Here is a 19,572-nt window from a genome sequence, read left to right on the forward strand (position 1 = left end):
GACTGTGGTGCGAGTCATTGTCTGCTATCTCTTTGTTGGCGTGCGTCGTTAATGGGATTAGGAGACCTAACTTCTACAAATTCACCTTGACGAGAAGGCCCTGCCCTGTTTGAATCTCGCCAGTTCTGATGCAATTCAGGTCTGTCGTTAGGATTATACCGTCTGTCGTCATATCGGTAGTTCCTGTAGTTTCTTTCTTGTCGGTTAAGTGGTGGAGAATTTCTCCCTGAATTATCACTGCACGGTGGACCGTTGCGTCGGAAGTTATTCTGTCTCCTGTGATAATAATAGTTCTGGTTGCCATATTGTCTGTTTCTATGATTGTCTCTGTCATAATCATTACTATGGAAATGTGATTTTTCTCTGTAACTATTACTCTGCCAGTGGTTGTCATAGTGGTGGTGTCTGTTTTGTTCACGATTTGCGTTGTAAGAATAGTCTTGTCGTTTCCAGTTATTATTTCTTTCATCGCAAAATTGTGACGAATGTGACCTGTAATTGTTGCGCTCCTGTTTTCGCGTTCCGCGATTGTCAGTGTCAATTTCCAATTCTTGTAACACTCCCTGAAAAGCTTCAATGCCGTCTTTGCAACGTCCGGCCAAAATAATGTGTCGTAAATGTTCCGGCAATTTGATTAAGGAAATGCGGATGAGTTCTGAGGGGCTGTATGGGTTTGACAAGTACTGATTCTTGTGCAACATGTCTGCAAAATATTTCACAAGACTGGAAAATTCAGATTGTTCGAAATGTTTCATCATTATGATGCTATGTTTTACTTGGTCTTGTGTAGCTTGGGACCAATATGCTGAGAGGAAGGCATGATAAAATTCTCCTTCACTGTGATAATCGTGAATGACCGATCGCATTCTTACAGCTGGTTGATTCTCAAAGTAGCCACACATAAATTCAACCTGTGCTCCAGTGACCAGTAGGGAGGAAAACAATGAGAGAAGTGATGAAGCCACGCTTGTGGATGAATGTCGTTGTCGGAATTCTTAAATGTTTTGAATTTACGTGTAGTAATAATCAGGTTATAGTCAAAATCATCATGTCGGCGATACTCACATCGGTCATTGTTACTTCTTTTCAGCGGTTCCATCTCAAAATTAGGTGTACGTTGCCAATTTCTTTCATAACTTCCGAAGTGCCCTGCGTTATTACTTTGTGGCTGTTCTGTATTTCTATGTCCCTCTTCCCGTACTGGAACGCGAGTGTCCTCTGAGATATGTAATTCCTGTATTACCTGTTTCAACTGATCTGGTACTTCCCGGATTTCTCTTTTGTACTGTGTTTTGATTTGATTTTGATTTTGTTTGAATTTTCTAATTTGTTCATACTCTTTTGAGTCAGTGAAGGTTACAGGTCTTGTGTCATTCAGATCATCATCTACTTTTGTAGATAAGTTAGTGAACTGATTCGAAAGTTCGGCTACTTTCTCCGATAGTGAACTGATTTCCTCAGTGTGTTTTCCTGAACCAAGTTTCAGAGTGTCCATCTACTGTGTCCTTTAAGTTTTCCTGAGTTTTGCAAGTTGCGTAACTGAATCGGTTGATGCAACTGAGTCCATTTTAGCTTGCAAGGTCTCATGATTTTCATGAACAATAGTTTGCAGTTCTTTTATGGCTGCTTCGTGATTCTGTAATGTATTTTCTTGCCACGAAAAAAATAGGTAGGAAATGCTCACAAATTTGTGTTTTTGTGCCATTACAGATTTTTGACATTTCGATTCGATTTTATGTAACTCAGTAGTTAAATCTTCACGTGTTTGTTCAAGCGTAAGTTCCACTGAGTCTAACTTTTGAAGATTTTGTTCCATTGTGTATAACTTTTGAAGATTTTGTCCCATTTGTTTCTGATTTTCTTCAAGCGTTGTGTCTAGCTTTTGCAGCCATTGTCCCATTTGTTGCATTAACTGTAATATCAATGCACTGGTGTCTGAAACATGTTCCTCAGTGCTATTTGGCAGTGCATTTGAAACGGCAATATTCGCATTTTCAAAAGCAGAAAATTTATCTTGACTTATTTGAGAAAGCGGTCAGGACGCAAAACCTGAATCTACAGTATTTGCAAGATTGTGTCCTGTCATTTCGGATTCCTGAGGCGAGCTGTTGCCGACTGATCGATCGACAATGCTTTCCTGTTCACTATTTGTTTCACTGTCTACGTCATTATTTTACGCCCGCTCCATTTCCCTGTGCACAATTACCAAATTACTACTTTCAATGTCTGTTAATTACGTTTTTCACACGCCATAATTGGCACAATATTTCACACGATACCACAGAAAAGCACTATTTGAAGAGCAAAAATACAAAACACATAAACATTGCACTGAAAATAATATCTAGTTAATTGCAATCGCAGCTGCGAAATACTTGGTGCAAACCTGCATGCATGCCACAACTGTTTTACTGTGCAACAATGAAAAACTACAACTACAAAGGAAATTCTCTCTATAATTACGTGCTAGCAATAAACAATAGCTACACTAATTACACAAATTACAAGGCAAAATCAGAAGATTCCAGTGAGGTATCCTCGGCTAAGGGTCGACATATGAAACGTCCACTTAGAAATATTTATCAATTACTGTGCTGATAAACCTCTTACATAATTTGATTTGCAAACAGCTGAGCAGAACTGAACGTACTCAGACATTTCGCTCTTTCCCTATTCTGATCAACACTAAACTGACACACAATATTTTTAGCGCAGCGCAATCTGGCTTTCAATAATCCCTACAAAAGAATGGGCCTGACTAACATTAACCTATACCTTTCACAAATCACTTACCTCACAAAAATCTTCGTTACTCGAACTACTGCAATACAGCGAGCGCCACTAGTACCAGCTAAATAAAAGATTCAAACTACAGAAGGCACTAACTACTGGTAGGCATAGTTAGCAAATGAAAGATTTTGATAGAGAACAAACAATGTATTTACCTTAATAATGTTCAAAAGTCATTATATATATAGCAGTTCATGACATCCAGTCTTACTAATGTACTGTCTCTGATGGACACACGTCCAGATCATCCGCTCTCAAAACTCCACCATCCATCTCCCTCCCCAAATCCACCACTGCTGGCGGCTCACCTCCAACTGTGCAACGCGACGCGCTGTTAACAGCCAACTGCCCAACACTACAATAGCAAATTCCAACAATGCCACCCAGCCACAGACTGCACACAGCACAGCCAGTGATATTCATACAGGGCGCTACGTGGCGGTGGCATTACCAATATAAGAACCTAAACAGCCTACTTTCATACGACACGACGACGTAGAAATAAATTCGATAACATAAACTGAGGAAAGGTGTCTGGAAACCTCAAATAGGTACATGCTACAGGCAAATACCGGTAATATCCAACATGTACACGAACCATAAGGGAACAATAAGAAATATACATATTAAAAATGGTTTGTGACAGAAACTCAACTCTTCTTCTCTACTTCTAAGATAGTAAGTCGCAGACGAAAAGACTTAAATACGAGAAAGGGATTACAATTTAGTGTGAAAGGATATCAATGGTGATATTGCCATCCTCAGTGAAAGTGAAGATTTACAGGACGTGTTGAAAGAACGGTTTAAGAGGTGCAGAATATGGGTTGAGAGTAAACAGAAGAAGAATGTGACAGAGAGTAGCGAAATTGAACTTAGCTATAAATTTTATGTCAGTGTTGCAGATGAAAAAAAAAAAGACCAAGGACTTCTATTACCTGCGAAGTAACATAAAGCATGACTGGCAAAGCAAGAAGGACATAATAAGCATACTAGCAAAGATACAGGGAATATTTCTCGCCATGCGAAGTACCCTAAAATCAAACATAAGAAACTCAGCTTCAAGTAAAAATTACTGAGAACGTCCGCTTGGAGCACAGCATTACATCGAAGTAAGTAATGGACTGTGAGAAAGGGTGACAAAAAGAGAACCGAAGCGTTGAAATGTGGCGCTATAGAAGAATGTTGATCTATGAGGACAGATAATACACTGACGGAAGAAATATCGCAACACCAAGAAGGAGTTGTGCGACAGAAACGGAAGACGGTATTCGTGTTTCCACATCTGAAAGACGATGTCTATTCAAATTTCGTGCAGCATGCATAAGTGCGGCGCTAGTAGCGCCAACATGAGGATGCTAATCAGCTTTACCTAAAATTTGCGCTGTAATCAGAATGAGATTTTCACTGTGCAGCCGAGTGTACGCTGATATGAAACTTCCTGGCAGATTAAAACTGTGTGCCGGACCGAGACTCGAACTCGTGACCTTTGCCTTTTACGGGCAAGGGCAATGATTACTTGCCCGCGAAAGTCAAAGGTCCCGAGTTAGAGTCTCGGTCCCGCACACAGTTTTAATCTGCCAGTACGTTTCATGCGCTGCAACGGTCGTGATCATCAGTTACCTTTCTAGACTGAACGTAGTGAGTTGGTGTTAGCCAAGAATGTTTTCAAGGTGAGAGAGACGCCATTATCAATATCTCATCTAGTTTGAACGAGGTCACGTAATAGGCCTACGAGAAGCTGGATGTTCCTTCTGCTATACTGCTGAAAGATTTGGCAACAATGTAGCCACTGTACATTATTGTCGGCAGCATTTGTCACGACAAAATTCTATGGCAAGAAGACCGCTCTCCGAACAGCCACGTCGCACTGTCTAGAGGGAAGACGATAGTGTTCGGCGTACGGCTACGGCGTTTCGTACTGCAACTGCAGCAGCTTAAATTGCACCACAGTGACACAACGAACGGCTACAAACCGGTTATTTCAAGGACGGCTCCGGGCCACCCACCAAGTAGTGTGCATTCTATTCACCCAAAACTACCGCAATTTGCGACTTCAGTGGTGTCAAGCGAAAGGTCATTGGAGGGCAGGGTGGACGTTTGTTGTGTTTTATGATGAAAGCTGTCTCTGCCTCGGTGCCAGTGATGGCCGTATCTTGGTTAGGAGAAGTCCAGTTAGGGCCTGCAACCAACCTGTGTGCGTGCTGGACCTACACCTGGGTTTATGGTCTGGGTTGCGATTTCGTATGACAGCAGGAGCAATCTCGTGGTTACCCAACGGAACCTAACTGCTGTGTGCAGCCGTTCATGAACACCGTTTCAACGTGTGTTTTCCAACAGGATGTAGCCCAAATTATCTAAAGAAAGACCACGTTTTGCCTTGGCCCATCAAATCACTAGATCTGTCTCCTGTAGGGCGCATACGGGACATCATCTGGCGACATATCCAATGTCGTCCACAAGCAGCATGTACTGACCGACCATGTGCAACGGGTATAGAACTCAATCGCACAAACTGACATCCGGCGCCTGTAAACGCAATGTATGTATCTTTGCATGCTTGTAATCAACTTTCTGGCTGCTACGCCGGTTATTAATGTACTGGGATATCTCATTTGCAATGGCTTATCTCGCGCTTACCTAAACCTGTAATTTTTCACTTTTAATTACTTAAAATGGTACCAAGACCAATGTGTTCCATAAATTTCACTACTCATCATAATTTTTTAGTGTGCGACTTTTGCCATCAGTGTATATCAGTTAGCAGGTTCTTAGAAAAATCAGCCAGGGAACTTTGACTGCAAGAGAGGACTCACTGACAACATAATTATGAAGACACCAAGAAATAGCTTCGAGGGAGATGTATAGAGTAAACGTAGTTGGGGGAATATAGATTGCCGGCCGTGGTGGCCGAGCGGTTCTAGGCACTTCAGTCCGGAACCCCGCGACTGCTACGGTCGCAGGTTCGAATCCTGCTTCGGGCATGGATGTGTGTGATGTCCTTCGAACTACTTAAACTTAACTAACCTAAGTTATAGGGGGACTGATGACCTCAGATGTTAAGTCCCATAGTGCTCAGAGCCATTTGAACCATTTTTGAACATAGATTTGAATAGTAGATTTACTGCCAATATTTTGTGTTCACCTGATAGACAACAAAGTGGTCGTGATATAAGGTACCTCTTTGCCGCGTACGTTTCCTATTTCGCTTCCTGGGAGGAGGACAGCGACAGTGTGCAATCTGAGATTACAGCTTGGCTTGTCATGTGCGTGTTTATCAGCTGTAGCTACTCTCGTTTAAAACTCTTTAAAAAAACTAAAATATAAATAGAAACACCGACAAGTGCGAGTGGGACTCTCTTTCTCTCTGAGAGTTCCGTACGCACTTAGTTGTGTACATAGACAGATCAATTATCGATTTTGGCAAGGGAGTTTGCGAGATCCAGAATATATGATATAAATTACCGTATCTTTCGATTATATTGACCTAGAAGTGTGAAATTTTTACAATATCAAAGGAACCTATACCTTAATATTATACATACATTTCAACTTAATACGGTCTCGTAAACTGACATGTGGCCGGAAGAACGGCTTGCTGACCACATGCCCCTCCATAACCGCATCCAGTGAGGCCTGTGGAGTAAGGATGACATTGCTACCGTTCGGTACCATTGGGACTTCATGGCCTGTTCGGGGCGCAGTCTTGTTTTCAGCTTGATACATGATGTCTTAACACATGGACTGATAAATGGAGAACAGTGTGACAATAATATTATATTACAAGGGTTTTGCTTTTTCTGTTTGAGGTACAGGACTCCAAAGCCGTTTTCGTCATAGATATATAAAAATTTCTGTACGTCAGTGAAACTATAGCAATACTCGGGCAACGCCGAAAATTTATGTAATTAGACTGCCTATCCTGGTTGGATGCCATGAGATCCTAATAATGTGGAAGACGGGACACAAAGACAGTGCAACATGGTCCACAATACAGTGGTCGCAACAGAGGGAATCGCATGTTGTGCAAAGCGGCACTGTGGGAGCAGGGGGGAGGGTCTCTGCGAGTGAGACGCAAACGAGCACCGACGGCGTGGGCGGTGGTGGTGGCTGCAGAAAACATCTGGAGCGGCGAGTAACCGAGAGCCACGCTAAGTGCTGCAACGCGAGCCGCCTGGCGCCTGCTGGCTGCTTAATGGCCGCCAGCTGTGCACACGTGCTCTGCTCTGCGTCCCACCACTGTCTCCCACCTCCTCAGACATCCCAGCCCACCACCTCTTCGCGCTACGACTGTGGGTGACGCCTTGCGACAAACTCCTACTGGGCAAAACATGAGTCACCCCCCAGAGGACATCACGATAATAAAGTGCAACACGTCCATTGTAGCCTCAATGGGGCAAGATGACAGCCCGCAATTTCCATCAGGTATGCTATATCCACCTGAGGCTCCTCACTACTGATTAAACTTCGTAGAGGAAACAACTGTCAGAGATGTTGATTGCTAAGTTTCACGCACTGTTCCAACCATTCCCACATATGATGGGATGAGTTCAGGGCTCTGTAAGAGTGTGGTAGGATGCCTGAACGTTCATCACCCCAGGTACGTATATGCGCAAACATTAGAAAATGACTGCTATCGCCTTGGAAAATGGTCATGTCGACACCCATAATAAAGATATAGAAGGAAGGGCGACGTTTGGTTACTGAGAATGATAAAATAAACATCATGTCCTTTTATTTTCTCCATGTTTAAATTCACCCGACTTTAATAAGGGGTGATCAAAAAGTTTCCGATTGAGTGTGTTGCTGCAGCGTATATACAATGTAGCGGGCCCATACTGCGGGTATATAAGCACCGAAAAAATTCTTCCAGTCAATATGTGGCATAACAGCAAACCAGTGCTTAACAGTATTGGTTAAAAACAGTCTTGGTTGCAATTTAATTTTTTTTTTTTTCAACGACGCGTTCCGCCTTATTTAGACATCTTCAGGTATTCTTTTCTAGATGGACGCGAGAGGCACCAAGATCTGCATAACGCGTTCCCGTTCACAGGAGCGAGTAACATTAAGATATGGGCACAGCCCGGTTGTCACAAAATGCAGCGAAACAGGACCAACGTAATGTTAGATCTTTCTTGGCTGTCGAAAGGCCATCACAGGTACACATTCAACGGAGAATTAAGTCTGTGCATGGCGAGCATATACGTCGAAACCTGCCATTGTAGAATGGTGTGCCAAGTCCCATGCTGCTTCATGGTAACATATGTCCGCATATCGCAAATGTAACTCACAAGCTATTCGAAATCAATTTAAGGCACTCGAGCACTCACCCGCTAGTCTCACCCCATGCGATTACCACGACTTCCGTCCCTCAGAGAAGGCCTAGAAGAGTCGACGATTCCTGCCGCATGAGGATCTGCAATAGGCAGTTACGGACATCTTCACGCAGCAGGACGCGGTCTTTTATCCGATGAATATACTTAAACTGGTGCGTCGGTGGGATAATAGGCTCAATGATCACGGTGATTCTGCTTGATTGACAAAGCAATTCTAAAAAATTTTTGATCGCCTTATACACTACTGGCCATTAGAATTGCTACACCACGAAGATGACGTGCTACAGACGCGAAATTTAACCGTCAGGAAGAAGATGGTGTGATATGCAAATGATTAGCTTTTCAGAACATTCACACAAGGTTGGCGCCGGTGCCGACACCTACAACGTGCTGACATGAGAGAAGTTTCCAACCGATTTCTCATACACAAACAGCAGTTGACCGGCGTTGCCTGGTGAAACGTTGTTGTGATGCCTCGTGTAAGGAGGAGAAATGCGTACCACCACATTTCCGACTTTGATAATGGTCAGATTGGAGCTTATCGCGATTGCGGTTTATCGTATCGCGACATTGCTGCTCGCGTTGGTCGAGATCCAATTACTGTTAGCAGAATATGGAATCGGTGGGTTCAGGAGGATAATATGGAACGCCGTGCTGGGTCCTAACAGACTCGTATCACTAGAAGTCGAGATGATAGGCATCTTACCCGCATGGCTGCAACAGATCGTGCAGTCACGTCTCGATCACTGAGTCAACAGATGGGGACGTTTGCAAGACAACAACCATCTTCACGAACAGTTCGACGACGTTTGCCGCATCATGGACTATCAGCTCAGAGACCATGATTGCGGTTACCCTTGACGCTGCATCACAGACAGGAGCGCCAGCGATGGTGTACTCAACGACGAACCTGGGTGCACGAATGGCATAACATCAATTTTTTCGGATGAATCCAGGTTCTGTTTGTAGCATCATGATAGTCGCTTCCGTGTTTGGCAACATCGCCGTAAACGCACATTGGAAGCGTGTATTCGTCATCGCCATACTGGCATATCACCTGGCCTGGTGGTATGGGTTGCCATTGGTTACACATCTCGGTCTCCTCTTGTTCGCATTGACAGCATTTCCAACAGTGGACGTTACATTTCAGATGTGTTACGACCCGTGGCTCTACCCTTCATTAGATCCCTGCGAAATACTACATTTCAGCAGGATAATGTACGACCGCATGTTGCAGACCCTCTACGGTCCTTTCTGGATACAAAAAATGTTCGACTGCTGCCCTGGCCAGCACCTTCTCCAGATCTCTCAGCAACTGAAAATGTCTAGTCAATGGTGGCCGAGCAACTGGCTCGTCACAATACGCCAGTCACTACTCTTGATGAATTGTGGTATCGTGTTGAAGCTGCATGGGCTGCTGTACCTGTACATGCTATCCAAGCTCTGTTCGACTCAATGCCCAGGCGTATCAAGTCCGTTATTACGGCCATAGGTAATTGTTCTGGGTACTGATTTCTCAGGATCTATGCACCCAAACTGCGTGAAAAAGTTCAAAAAATGGTTCAAATGGCTCTGAGCGCTATGGGACCTAACTTCTAAGGTCATAAGTCCCCTAGAACTTAGTAGTACTTAAGCCTAATTAACCTAAGGACATCATTCACATCCATGGCCGAGGCAGGATTCGAACCTGCGACCGTAGCAGTCACGCGGTTTCAGACTGAAGCGCCTAGAACCGCTCGGCCACAGCCAGCCAGCCGTGAAAATGTAGTCACATGTCAGTTCTAGTATAATATATTTGACCAATGAATACCCGTTTATCGTCTGCATTTCTTCTTGGTGTAGCTATTTTAATGGCCAGTAGCGTACATTCGTAATCGTTTCAGATTGCTTCAAGACATTACAATGTGAGACTTTTTTTGCTGCACTTGTTCTCCCCGTGCGTAAACTTAGTTTCTCGTGTCATTTTATGCAAGCGATTTACAACGGGGGTCTCGTAAGGGTCTCCCGGCGCTTTTTCTCTGTAGTTTCGGCAGATATTTTTAATTTAGTTTTCGCAGTATGTTTTTGGTGTCAGCCCAAAGGAATACTGCGAGGGCCATTGTTGACGGAAAGCGTCGGTTTATTTCCCGATACCAAAAAAAAAAAAAAAAAAGAAATAGAACGGTATTTTACTTACCGATAGAGCGGTCTCAATCCAGTTTAGTACGATACTTGATTTGTCTGTGTGTGTTAAAAGCCAACAGCATTGCCGCGGTGGTAACACTGGTTCAAGTCACATCACCGAAGTAGAGAGCTGTCGGTGTTCTATTACTTTGATGAGTGACCGACCGTCCGGTATGCAGCACGCTGTTGGTATGCGGGATGCGTTCAGCCCTTGCGAGGCAGACTGAGGTGCTACTTGGTTGAGAAGTAGCGGCTCCGATCACGAAAACTGACAACGGCCTGGAGAGCGGTTTGCTGATAACATGGCCCTCCACATCCGTATCCAGTGATGCCTGTGGGTTGAGGATGACACGGTAGACGGTCGGTAACGTTGGGCCTTCCAAGGCCTGTTCGGACGGAGTTCAGTTTCGTATATATTAACAGGGATGGTAAAACACGAAGAATGTAGTCCAACAACGAGAGATCAGCGCTGTTGGATGGCGGTAGCAGTCAGCGCTGACTCGGGTGGTACTGTCGCTGCTGGAATACTGGTTAGTCTTCTTCTTTTAGTGTTTCTCTTAATACATATCGATAAAACAAGTATCGCACTTGATTAATTCGAGATCGCTCTATCGAATGGTCACCCGATAGGCAGTATTCGCTCGGTTGCCTCCAGCTACACATTGCAAAACCGAAACTGCAGGTGTCTGTGGAAGTACAAAAAAATGCGCCTGACGGCTCTTAGGGTCTACACCCTGTATATCCACTACACTATACATTTACAATGGTATTTTCAGGTCCCCTAGAAGATGACCTGGAAGTGAAGGACGAAACGACTGTGAACTCCTTTTAAGAATATATCAACAGCTGGAGCCGCAGTTCACTAATCCTGTATCACGTTCACGAAATCTGAATGAATGAGCCCAAGTCATGGAAGGAATAATCACAGAACGATCTCCGGTCTGAGGTCGACCCTCTGCACACTGCATCTGTGATGTCATATTTGGCTGTTGGAGTACTTGAAGCCTTACACCATTTAAGGAGGCAGAATCACGACTGATCAGACCACAGGTCATACCTCCGGTCAGCTACTGTTGAGTTTCTGTGTTATTAGGCCCATTAAAAGTGTGCAGCTTTGCGCTCCTGTGAAGAATGGTGTCTTGCGAGATACACGACGCCATATTTCCGGTGTCCACTGTTTTCCTTCGCACTGTTCGCTCGCAAACTGGTTGAGATGAATCTGCATTCACAGACAGCAGCAAATCCTATTATCTGCGGACACTTGGCTTACGTCTGTTGGTGCTCGGTTAGTAACGTAGACGCCTAAAGTGGATATTCAGTGTTTAGAATATGTTCAGCTTATGTAAACAGACGTACTGCTATTTTTTCAGGAAATAAAACAGATCACGCCTTTAGTACTCTCGAAAAGAAAAAAATTGCACCAAATACAAGCGGAGGTGAACTATTGACCAAATACAGATTGTGATAACATACTTCACTAACTTTCATTACTTAACTTACGGTCATCATTCAGTGTACTTTGACATCTTTGTTGATTCATCAACAAGTGGTACGTTTCTGCTGGCAGGAGTAGATGGTTCAAATGGCTCTGAGCACTATGGGACTCAACTACTGAGGTCATAAGTCCCCTAGAACTTAGAACTACTTAAACCTAACTAACCTAAGGACAACACATACATCGATGCCCGAGGCAGGATTCGAACCTGCGACCGTAGCGGTCGCGCGGTTCCAGACTGTAGCGCCAGAACCGCTCGGCCACCAGCGGCCGGCGCAGGAGAAGAGCTTGTTTCTTTTTTGTAAAGTACGTGCATTGAAACAACATGTTGCACGTATTGTTTTTGTCGGTGAAATCTTATGGGACTTAACTGCTAAGGTCATCAGTCCCTAAGGTTACACACTACTTAACCTAAATTATCCTAAGGACAAACACACACACCCATGCCCGAGGGAGGACTCGAACCTCCTCCGGGATCAGCCGTACAGTCCATGGCTGCAGCGCCTTAGACCGCTAGGCTAATCCCGCGAGGCACTCGTATTGTTTTCACAGAACGCATTTACTTCTCTTCGTTATGAGACACTGCAATTTGAGCACTGAAACATGCCTCAAACTCAGAATGCAACATGACTGACGATGTTTATCAACTTTTCACCGACATAACAACTTCTTAATAACAAATTAGTAATTTTAAAATGCAAAATTAAAATTTTCGAAAAAATCTTTTAATGCCCAGACAGTGTTAATGTAATTAATTAACTTAATGTAAGTAATCCACAATACGGAAAGAAGAACAAATATAATACGTGTACCGAAGAAATCATTTGCATATCAAATGAGTTACTTATTTATGATCTTTCCTTAGTAATTAATTTAAAGGTTTATAGTTAACAGTTTTAGTGTCGATGACTTCAAACAGAATTAAAACTCAATAAATAAATTTGGAAATATACCGAATATAAGAGGGGTAATTAAGTTTTTTTTCTAACATAATCAAATTAATTTTGTGTTAGATCGATATTTCAACGTATGTCCTGTACATAAGTGTACAAAATTATTAAATTGAATGTCGTTATAAATGAAATTGCAATTTTGAACTTGTATGTATCGTATGGTAAATTTATGACGTTTATCAAACAATTCTGTTCTTTAAGTGTATCGACAGGTAGAATGCATAACAAAAGATGATTCATTCATGAATTCCGTTACAGGCTCCAGACGTGATATGAAAGGGAAGGAGTACTAATATATGGTACACCATGTCACGCACTTCACAGTTGCCTGTAGGGCGTTTATGTATACGTAGATAGTGTTCCGTTTCACTGAATATCAACAGAGTACCATAGTGGCCAGTTCCAGCGTTGTTGTCGCAGTGTACTTACCAAAATCAGCTGGAGTGTCGAGACTCTATGCGTTAGCTGTGACCAAAGTTGGTATTTCGCAGAGCCCAGCTTACTTGCCATGTAACCGAACATCCCTTCTCGGGCATGGTTCGGTTCGGTGAAGCTTTATAAATGTCATGAGGCTTCTATTATTCGCATAAGGCTGGGACACGGATGTTACCCCGCGCACCTATATCATTAGAAGATTATCACGTCTGGACACTGCGATAAGGACACAACGGTAGTAGTGGAACTTAACCACATTATATTGGCATGTTCCAAATATATACGACTGTACAGTCAGACTTGCATAATAAATTTGTGGTTACCGCCTTCCTACCAGCGTTCTTGTTTTACTCTACTGTTTTTATAGATATAGCTTTCTCGCAGACTATTTTAAAGCTACCGGCATCCATATTTAATGTATGAGATGCCGAGGTCTTCATTTACAAATGGCATCACCACGGTTCGTAATCAGGTGCGTAATACTGTGTTTTAATTTGTATACAGACCTCTATCTGTACGTCACATTTTCATTATTGCTCTCTTGTACAATTTACGTCACTGTTCTACTGATCCTATTGTACATAACATTGGTTGTACTGTGTTTGTTACTTTCGGTTCTTCTTTTAAGTACGCCTTTCTGTATGCTAGGCAACGGCCTTGCCGCAGTGGATACACCGGTTCCCGTGAGATCACCGAAGTTAAGCGCTGTTGTGCGTGGCTGGCAGTTGGATGGGTGACCATCCAGCCGCCATGCGCTGTTGCCAATATTCGGGATGCACTCAGCCTCGTGATGTCAATTGAGGAGCTACTCGACCGAATAGTAGCGGCTTCGGTCAAGAATACCATCATAACGACCGGGACAGCGGTGTGGTGACCCCATGCCCCTCCTACCCCCATCCTCCTGTGAGGATGACACGGCGGTCGAATGGTCCCGGTAGGCCACTAGTGGCCTGAACACGAAGTGCTGTCTGTATGCTACACTTCTCACGTTGTTGTATGAAGTTATTTCTGATTCCGTTCTTCAACTGTTGTTGTAATTGTTGTATGATGTACTTTGTTTGCCCTATCATGTTTTGTCTTTTACTATAAGATCATACGCATGTCTGTCATAATGTTGCTGTATAGTGCTGTCTGTAGCTCAGCTCCGATGCCATTGTCTTCAGTGCGGTCGGCGGTCTTGTGTTGGTCTAAGTGCGCTTTTAGTTTACTTCAAGGGTGTGTTTATATGCTAACTAGGTAATTTTATGCCATACAGTTTTTTTTCGATTAGGTTTCATTGGCACTTTATAACCGCGTTGGCTTTATTGTCATCGTAACCCAAAGTAAAAAAAAAAAAAAACTTACTTGCTGTTTGGTGCGCTGCTGTGCAACAGAACTGAGCTGGAGGCGTCTCACGGTGACCGTATTATGTGTTCGGCACAGTTCCACCCGACATCGTGGACGACGCGACGAGCTCCGACGTGACGGTGCGCGAGGGCGACGACGCGACGCTGGTGTGCCGGGCCACGGGCAAGCCGGCGCCGCGCGTCGTGTGGCGCCGCGAGGACGGCGAGCCGATGCTCATCCGCAGCGGGCCCAGGGAGGTCGCCAAGCGTGAGTACCCTCGGCCTCGCCAGTCGCTCTGCAGTCTTAACGCTGTGGCGTTACCTCTTCCGACTGCCATTTAGCGCTACAACTAGCATCGTCGCTACGAAATAGAGGACAAATTTATTTAATTTCACGTCTGTGGTCACCCTGTTCTCCCCAGACTATTGGTTTTGGTCAGAAATGACCATCTTCAGATCTGCAGCGAAATATTAAAAAAAAATACAACTAGTGGATTATCTACAGCTAAAAAGAATAAAACACGCCATGCAGACATGTGTTACTATCATACGTGTAAAAACTGTGAGCATTAAATTATAGAATACACAAGAGTCATCTAGTCAGCAACGCTACTGTTCAAAACAGACTGTCGTACAGTAACCACAAAATGTTTGTGTCGCAAGCTCGCCAGATATCGCAACTGTAGGTGTACACATATTCTTCAGTGACAATTGTACTGTGTAAAATAAAAAGACGGATACAATCAGTAAAGTCTGTACAGGGTTTATAAGGTGAAAAAGTCATTAAAGTAATAACATGCAATAACTTGAAATGCAACAAAGTTGAAATTGTTAAAAAGAAAGATATTAACGGAACTTGGCTGGAGGCCGCATATTAAGCAATAATAAGAGTTACAATCAAAAGGCAGAAGGCCTTATCCTAAAACATTCCATGCAAAATTCGGCTCAAGGCCCCATACAAAAGCATAACAGTCTTATCCCTTAAGGGCAAGACAAGAACATTAATTTAAGCGATATTAATATTCGGCTGAAGGCCACACATCAAACAAATAACTAAAACCCAAACAGGAAAATTACTATTTAACATACAAGGAACGGCGCTCGGAAGTTTCTAAGGGTCAGCCTGGGATTATAAGACTAACGCCCGCTTAGGTGAGACAGGCAGCCTGTCCAACGACTTCTTAATCTGGAGGCAACCCAACCGACAGACAGCCGACAGACCAATCAACAAAATCAGTTCCGCTACACGCCACCAGCAAAACGACCATAATATTTCAGTACAACACCCCGGCTGTCGAACTACACGTCGCACTGGACAGCAACAACACGATGAGGAAAATACACTGCCGGAAACTACGTCAACGGCCAGGGCAGGTAACCGGAACGTCATCGGCCACAAGGCAGAAGATACCGCTGGTCAACTTCAACAACAGGGAATAAATTAAGTCAGACTCCACAAGAAAACGGCTGGAATCATAGCCGATTTAAATACACACACGTTGTTGCTCGCGGGAATGATGGGCGGGCGTCGAGATTCGTAGCACTCGCAAGCACCACCTCACAGTCCAACCACAGGTGCACACCTCCAGCGGCTGCGGCCCGACTCCGCACGACAGGAACTTCCTTGCTGCTCCACGGTAACCGACCGACTGGTCACACACCGCCTAGCTGGAACTATATCTGCCACACCAAAGATAGTACAGCAGTACTAGTATCGATACTCGATACACGCTGCTGCTGCCACTGACGGAGTAACATTATCACGATAACTGCAGGAGAAATAAAACCACAGGATTGCAACCGAGGTTTAACCCAAGACAAGCATGACTCGAGCCAGCCACGGCTCATATATATATATATATATATATATATATATATATATATATATCCATGAGGTGCGACAATAAAGTAATGACACTGATTTTCTTTTCAAGATGTGGCAAACCTGCAGGCTTGTGTAGGCACAATATCTTTGACCTTGCTCTATAAGCTGCTTCTAGTCCAAGCTGCACATCAATGCAACTGCTCATTCGTGAGTTGCGTTGTAATAAGTTAACATGTGTTTGTGTGTCTCGTCACGGAAATGGAACCGCATAATATAGCGCAACGGTATGCCATTTCTTTTTGCGTTAAATTGGGTGAAAACGCGACGACAACTTATGGTAAGCTTCAGAAGGCTTTTGACGAGGAGGTTATGTCAAGAGCTCAAGTTTTTCGTTGGCATAATATGTTTAGTAAAGGCAGAACGAATGTTGAAGATGAAACCGCAGTGGACGACCATGAAACTCGCGGACGGATGTCAACTTCGCCAGGGTGCGTGAACTCGTACGATCTGATCGAAGATTATCCGTAAAATTGATTGCAGAAGAACTGAACTTCAATGGAGAGACGGTTCGTCTAATAATAACTGAGGATATTAGTATGAGAAAGATTTGTGCAAAAATGGTCCCCGAAAATCTCACCCCACAATAGCGAGAAACAAGGAAAAATGTGGCAGCCGATATGTTAGAGCAAACGGAAATCAATCCAGAATTGTTGAGCCGTGTCATCACTGGTGATAAAAGTTGGTTTTTTCAGTACGATCCAGAGAGAAAACGCCAAAGTTAACAATGGTGCTCAAAGGGATCACCCAGACCAAAAAAAGGTCAGCAGAGCAAGAATCAACTCGTTTTGCCAACTCGCTTTTTATTTCGGAAACTACAATGAACCACCAACGGCAACACACTATTAAAACAAAAACAAAAAAACTATAATGATCCCTCCTGCGGATCAAGCAATTAACAACTAATTCCCTTCGACTCTATACCCGTACAATTGTTCCACGTCGACGTCGCCTCTAGCAGCTGGTAGATAGCTTAACACGGCGAAATCGATGCTGAACAGGGGATGGTCGATGTGGCACACCGCTGGACCGGCCAATCTTCTCCGCACTCAGTAAGTCGAGAACTGCCCGCTGAACAGCCAGCCACCGGCTTATTTAGTTCCGGGCGAAAGGATATTTCCGGGACTATTTGCACACACGTGATCACGAGGAAATAATTCGTTGATCGTCGCGCCCCCTTCCTCTGCTCGAGGTTGATACCCCCTGTCGGACGTTTGTTGGCAACTGTGGTACTGCTTGTAAACAATCTTGCGTCGGCCATACTTCGCATCGTTAGTCAATCTGCGGTGTTGCTGCTGAAGTAGGCGGTTGTGGTGACTGCAGCAGTCAGAATTCGTGATAATTGATGGAAATTCATCGAATCAAACAGAAGTGTTATCTGGTGTTCCCCAAGGAAATGCTATGGGCTCTCTGCTGTTCCTAATCTATATAAACGATTTAGGAGCTCTCTCACATTGTTTGCTGATGATGCTTTCGTATTCTCACTTGTAAAGTCATCTGATGATCAAAACCAATAAAAATGATTTGCACATGATATCTGTATGATGTGAAATTTGGCAATTTGCTCTAAATAATGAGACGTGTGCAGTCATTAACATAAGTACAAAAAGGAAGCCTCTAAATTACTGTTACACCAAATCTAAAGACTAACAACTGAGCTAGATACTTTGGAATAACAATGACGAATAACTTAAATTGAAACTATCAGATAGACAATGTCATGGGGCAGCTAATAAAAGACTGATTTTTATTGACGAAGCAATTACATATTATAGATCTACTAAAGAGACTGCCTTCGCGAGGTTTGTCCGTCCACTTCTGGAGTACAGCTCCGTGGTGTAGGACGTGCATCAGACAGGATTCACGCAAGAGATTGAAAAAGTTCAAAGATGGTTTGCTCGTTTTTTATTAACGTGAAACAGGGAAGAGCGCCAGTGACATGATACGCACGTTCGGATGGCAGTCGTTAAACAGACGTGTGTTTCGTTGCGGCAGGATTTTTTCACGAAATATCCATCACAAAGTTCCTCCTCCGTGTGAAACAATACCTAGCGTTGTCCCGCATAAGCAGAAATGATAATCGTAATAAAATAAATAAAAACCGATCTCGCACGAAAAGATTTCAATGTTGTTCTCGAGCGCTTTTCGTGGGTGGAGCGGTACAGAAATTGCATGAACTGAAGAGTAGTCATGTAGATAGGACGTAGATGTAGGCGTTCACATGGAATTCAATAGTGTTCATCAACTGAATCAAACAGTTAAATGTTACAAAACACTATAATGAATTAAAAACGATCATGTATCTATGAAAAAAGGATTATGCCGAATTTGTTTCGAACTTCCAACGTATTCTACATTTTTACTCCGTAGTGTAGCGCAGAGCAACTTTCCGCAAGCACTGTATAATGCTATTTCTTAAAGATTCATGTCTTTTATTCAAACTATTTAGCGTGTTAGGAGTATAACTGCAGCTATTGTGATCATTGATAACCTAATACATACCCACTACTGTGAGTTAGTTCTTTTTCTCCTCAACTAACAGCCTTCCCACATTATTTACTATTTTACATGGACTGGGCTTGTCAATATAGACTACACGTTTTGTGTCCACGTGTCCACACATCAATACCTGACTTGCTGCCCACGGGTAGTAGGTATTACGTTAGTAAGCTAGTCCTGGCCGAGCAAGCCTGCGGTTCAGATCACTGTGGATGATTGTGTATAAAACTGAATAGTTTGAGGAAGTCTAGTTTCGAAACCGATGTTGGCAACCTTAAATTATAGAACAGCAATGGCAAACTCGGACAAATCAAGGTTCTGCTGGTGATTGTGACAGTAGAATGAGTGTAATTAGGAACACAGTAACGTACTACTTATGTCTAAATAGCAAGAAATGTAAAAAGCAATAAATCGGCCCAGCACTGAGTTTTAATCTGCCAGGAGGTTTCAATAAATCGCGTGTCCATTTAAACGGTTTCAACGTCATTTCAACCTACACAAGTGTGTAAAACTTACGGAAAAAATTAACTTTCGCGTCAGATGTCACAGGCAAGTGACATAGTCTGATGGAACTTGGGCTATACATAGAAAGAACTGCTATAGTACACTACAGGAGGTAAAAGAAAGAGATACGCAATGAGACGACCGGAAGTCATATTTTTACTCAAGGGCAATAATTACACTGTAGTCATCACGA

The 19,572-nt window shown here is 43.4% G+C and overlaps 1 protein-coding gene and 1 pseudogene across 1 annotated transcript in view; both read left to right on the top strand.

Moving 5' to 3' along the window:
* LOC126413020 (lachesin-like) overlaps positions 1–19,572 on the top strand; it is a 440,858-nt gene that overhangs the window by 326,701 nt on the left and 94,585 nt on the right. The window contains exon 3 of the mRNA XM_050082912.1: positions 14,592–14,762. Coding sequence (XP_049938869.1) covers positions 14,592–14,762 — 171 coding nt within the window. The remainder of the gene's footprint in view (positions 1–14,591; positions 14,763–19,572) is intronic.
* On the top strand, positions 13,817–13,933 carry LOC126413505 (5S ribosomal RNA; annotated as a pseudogene).

This window comes from Schistocerca serialis, chromosome 7 (genome assembly GCF_023864345.2).
Source record: "Schistocerca serialis cubense isolate TAMUIC-IGC-003099 chromosome 7, iqSchSeri2.2, whole genome shotgun sequence".
In the NCBI taxonomy this organism is placed as follows: Eukaryota; Metazoa; Arthropoda; class Insecta; order Orthoptera; family Acrididae; genus Schistocerca; species Schistocerca serialis.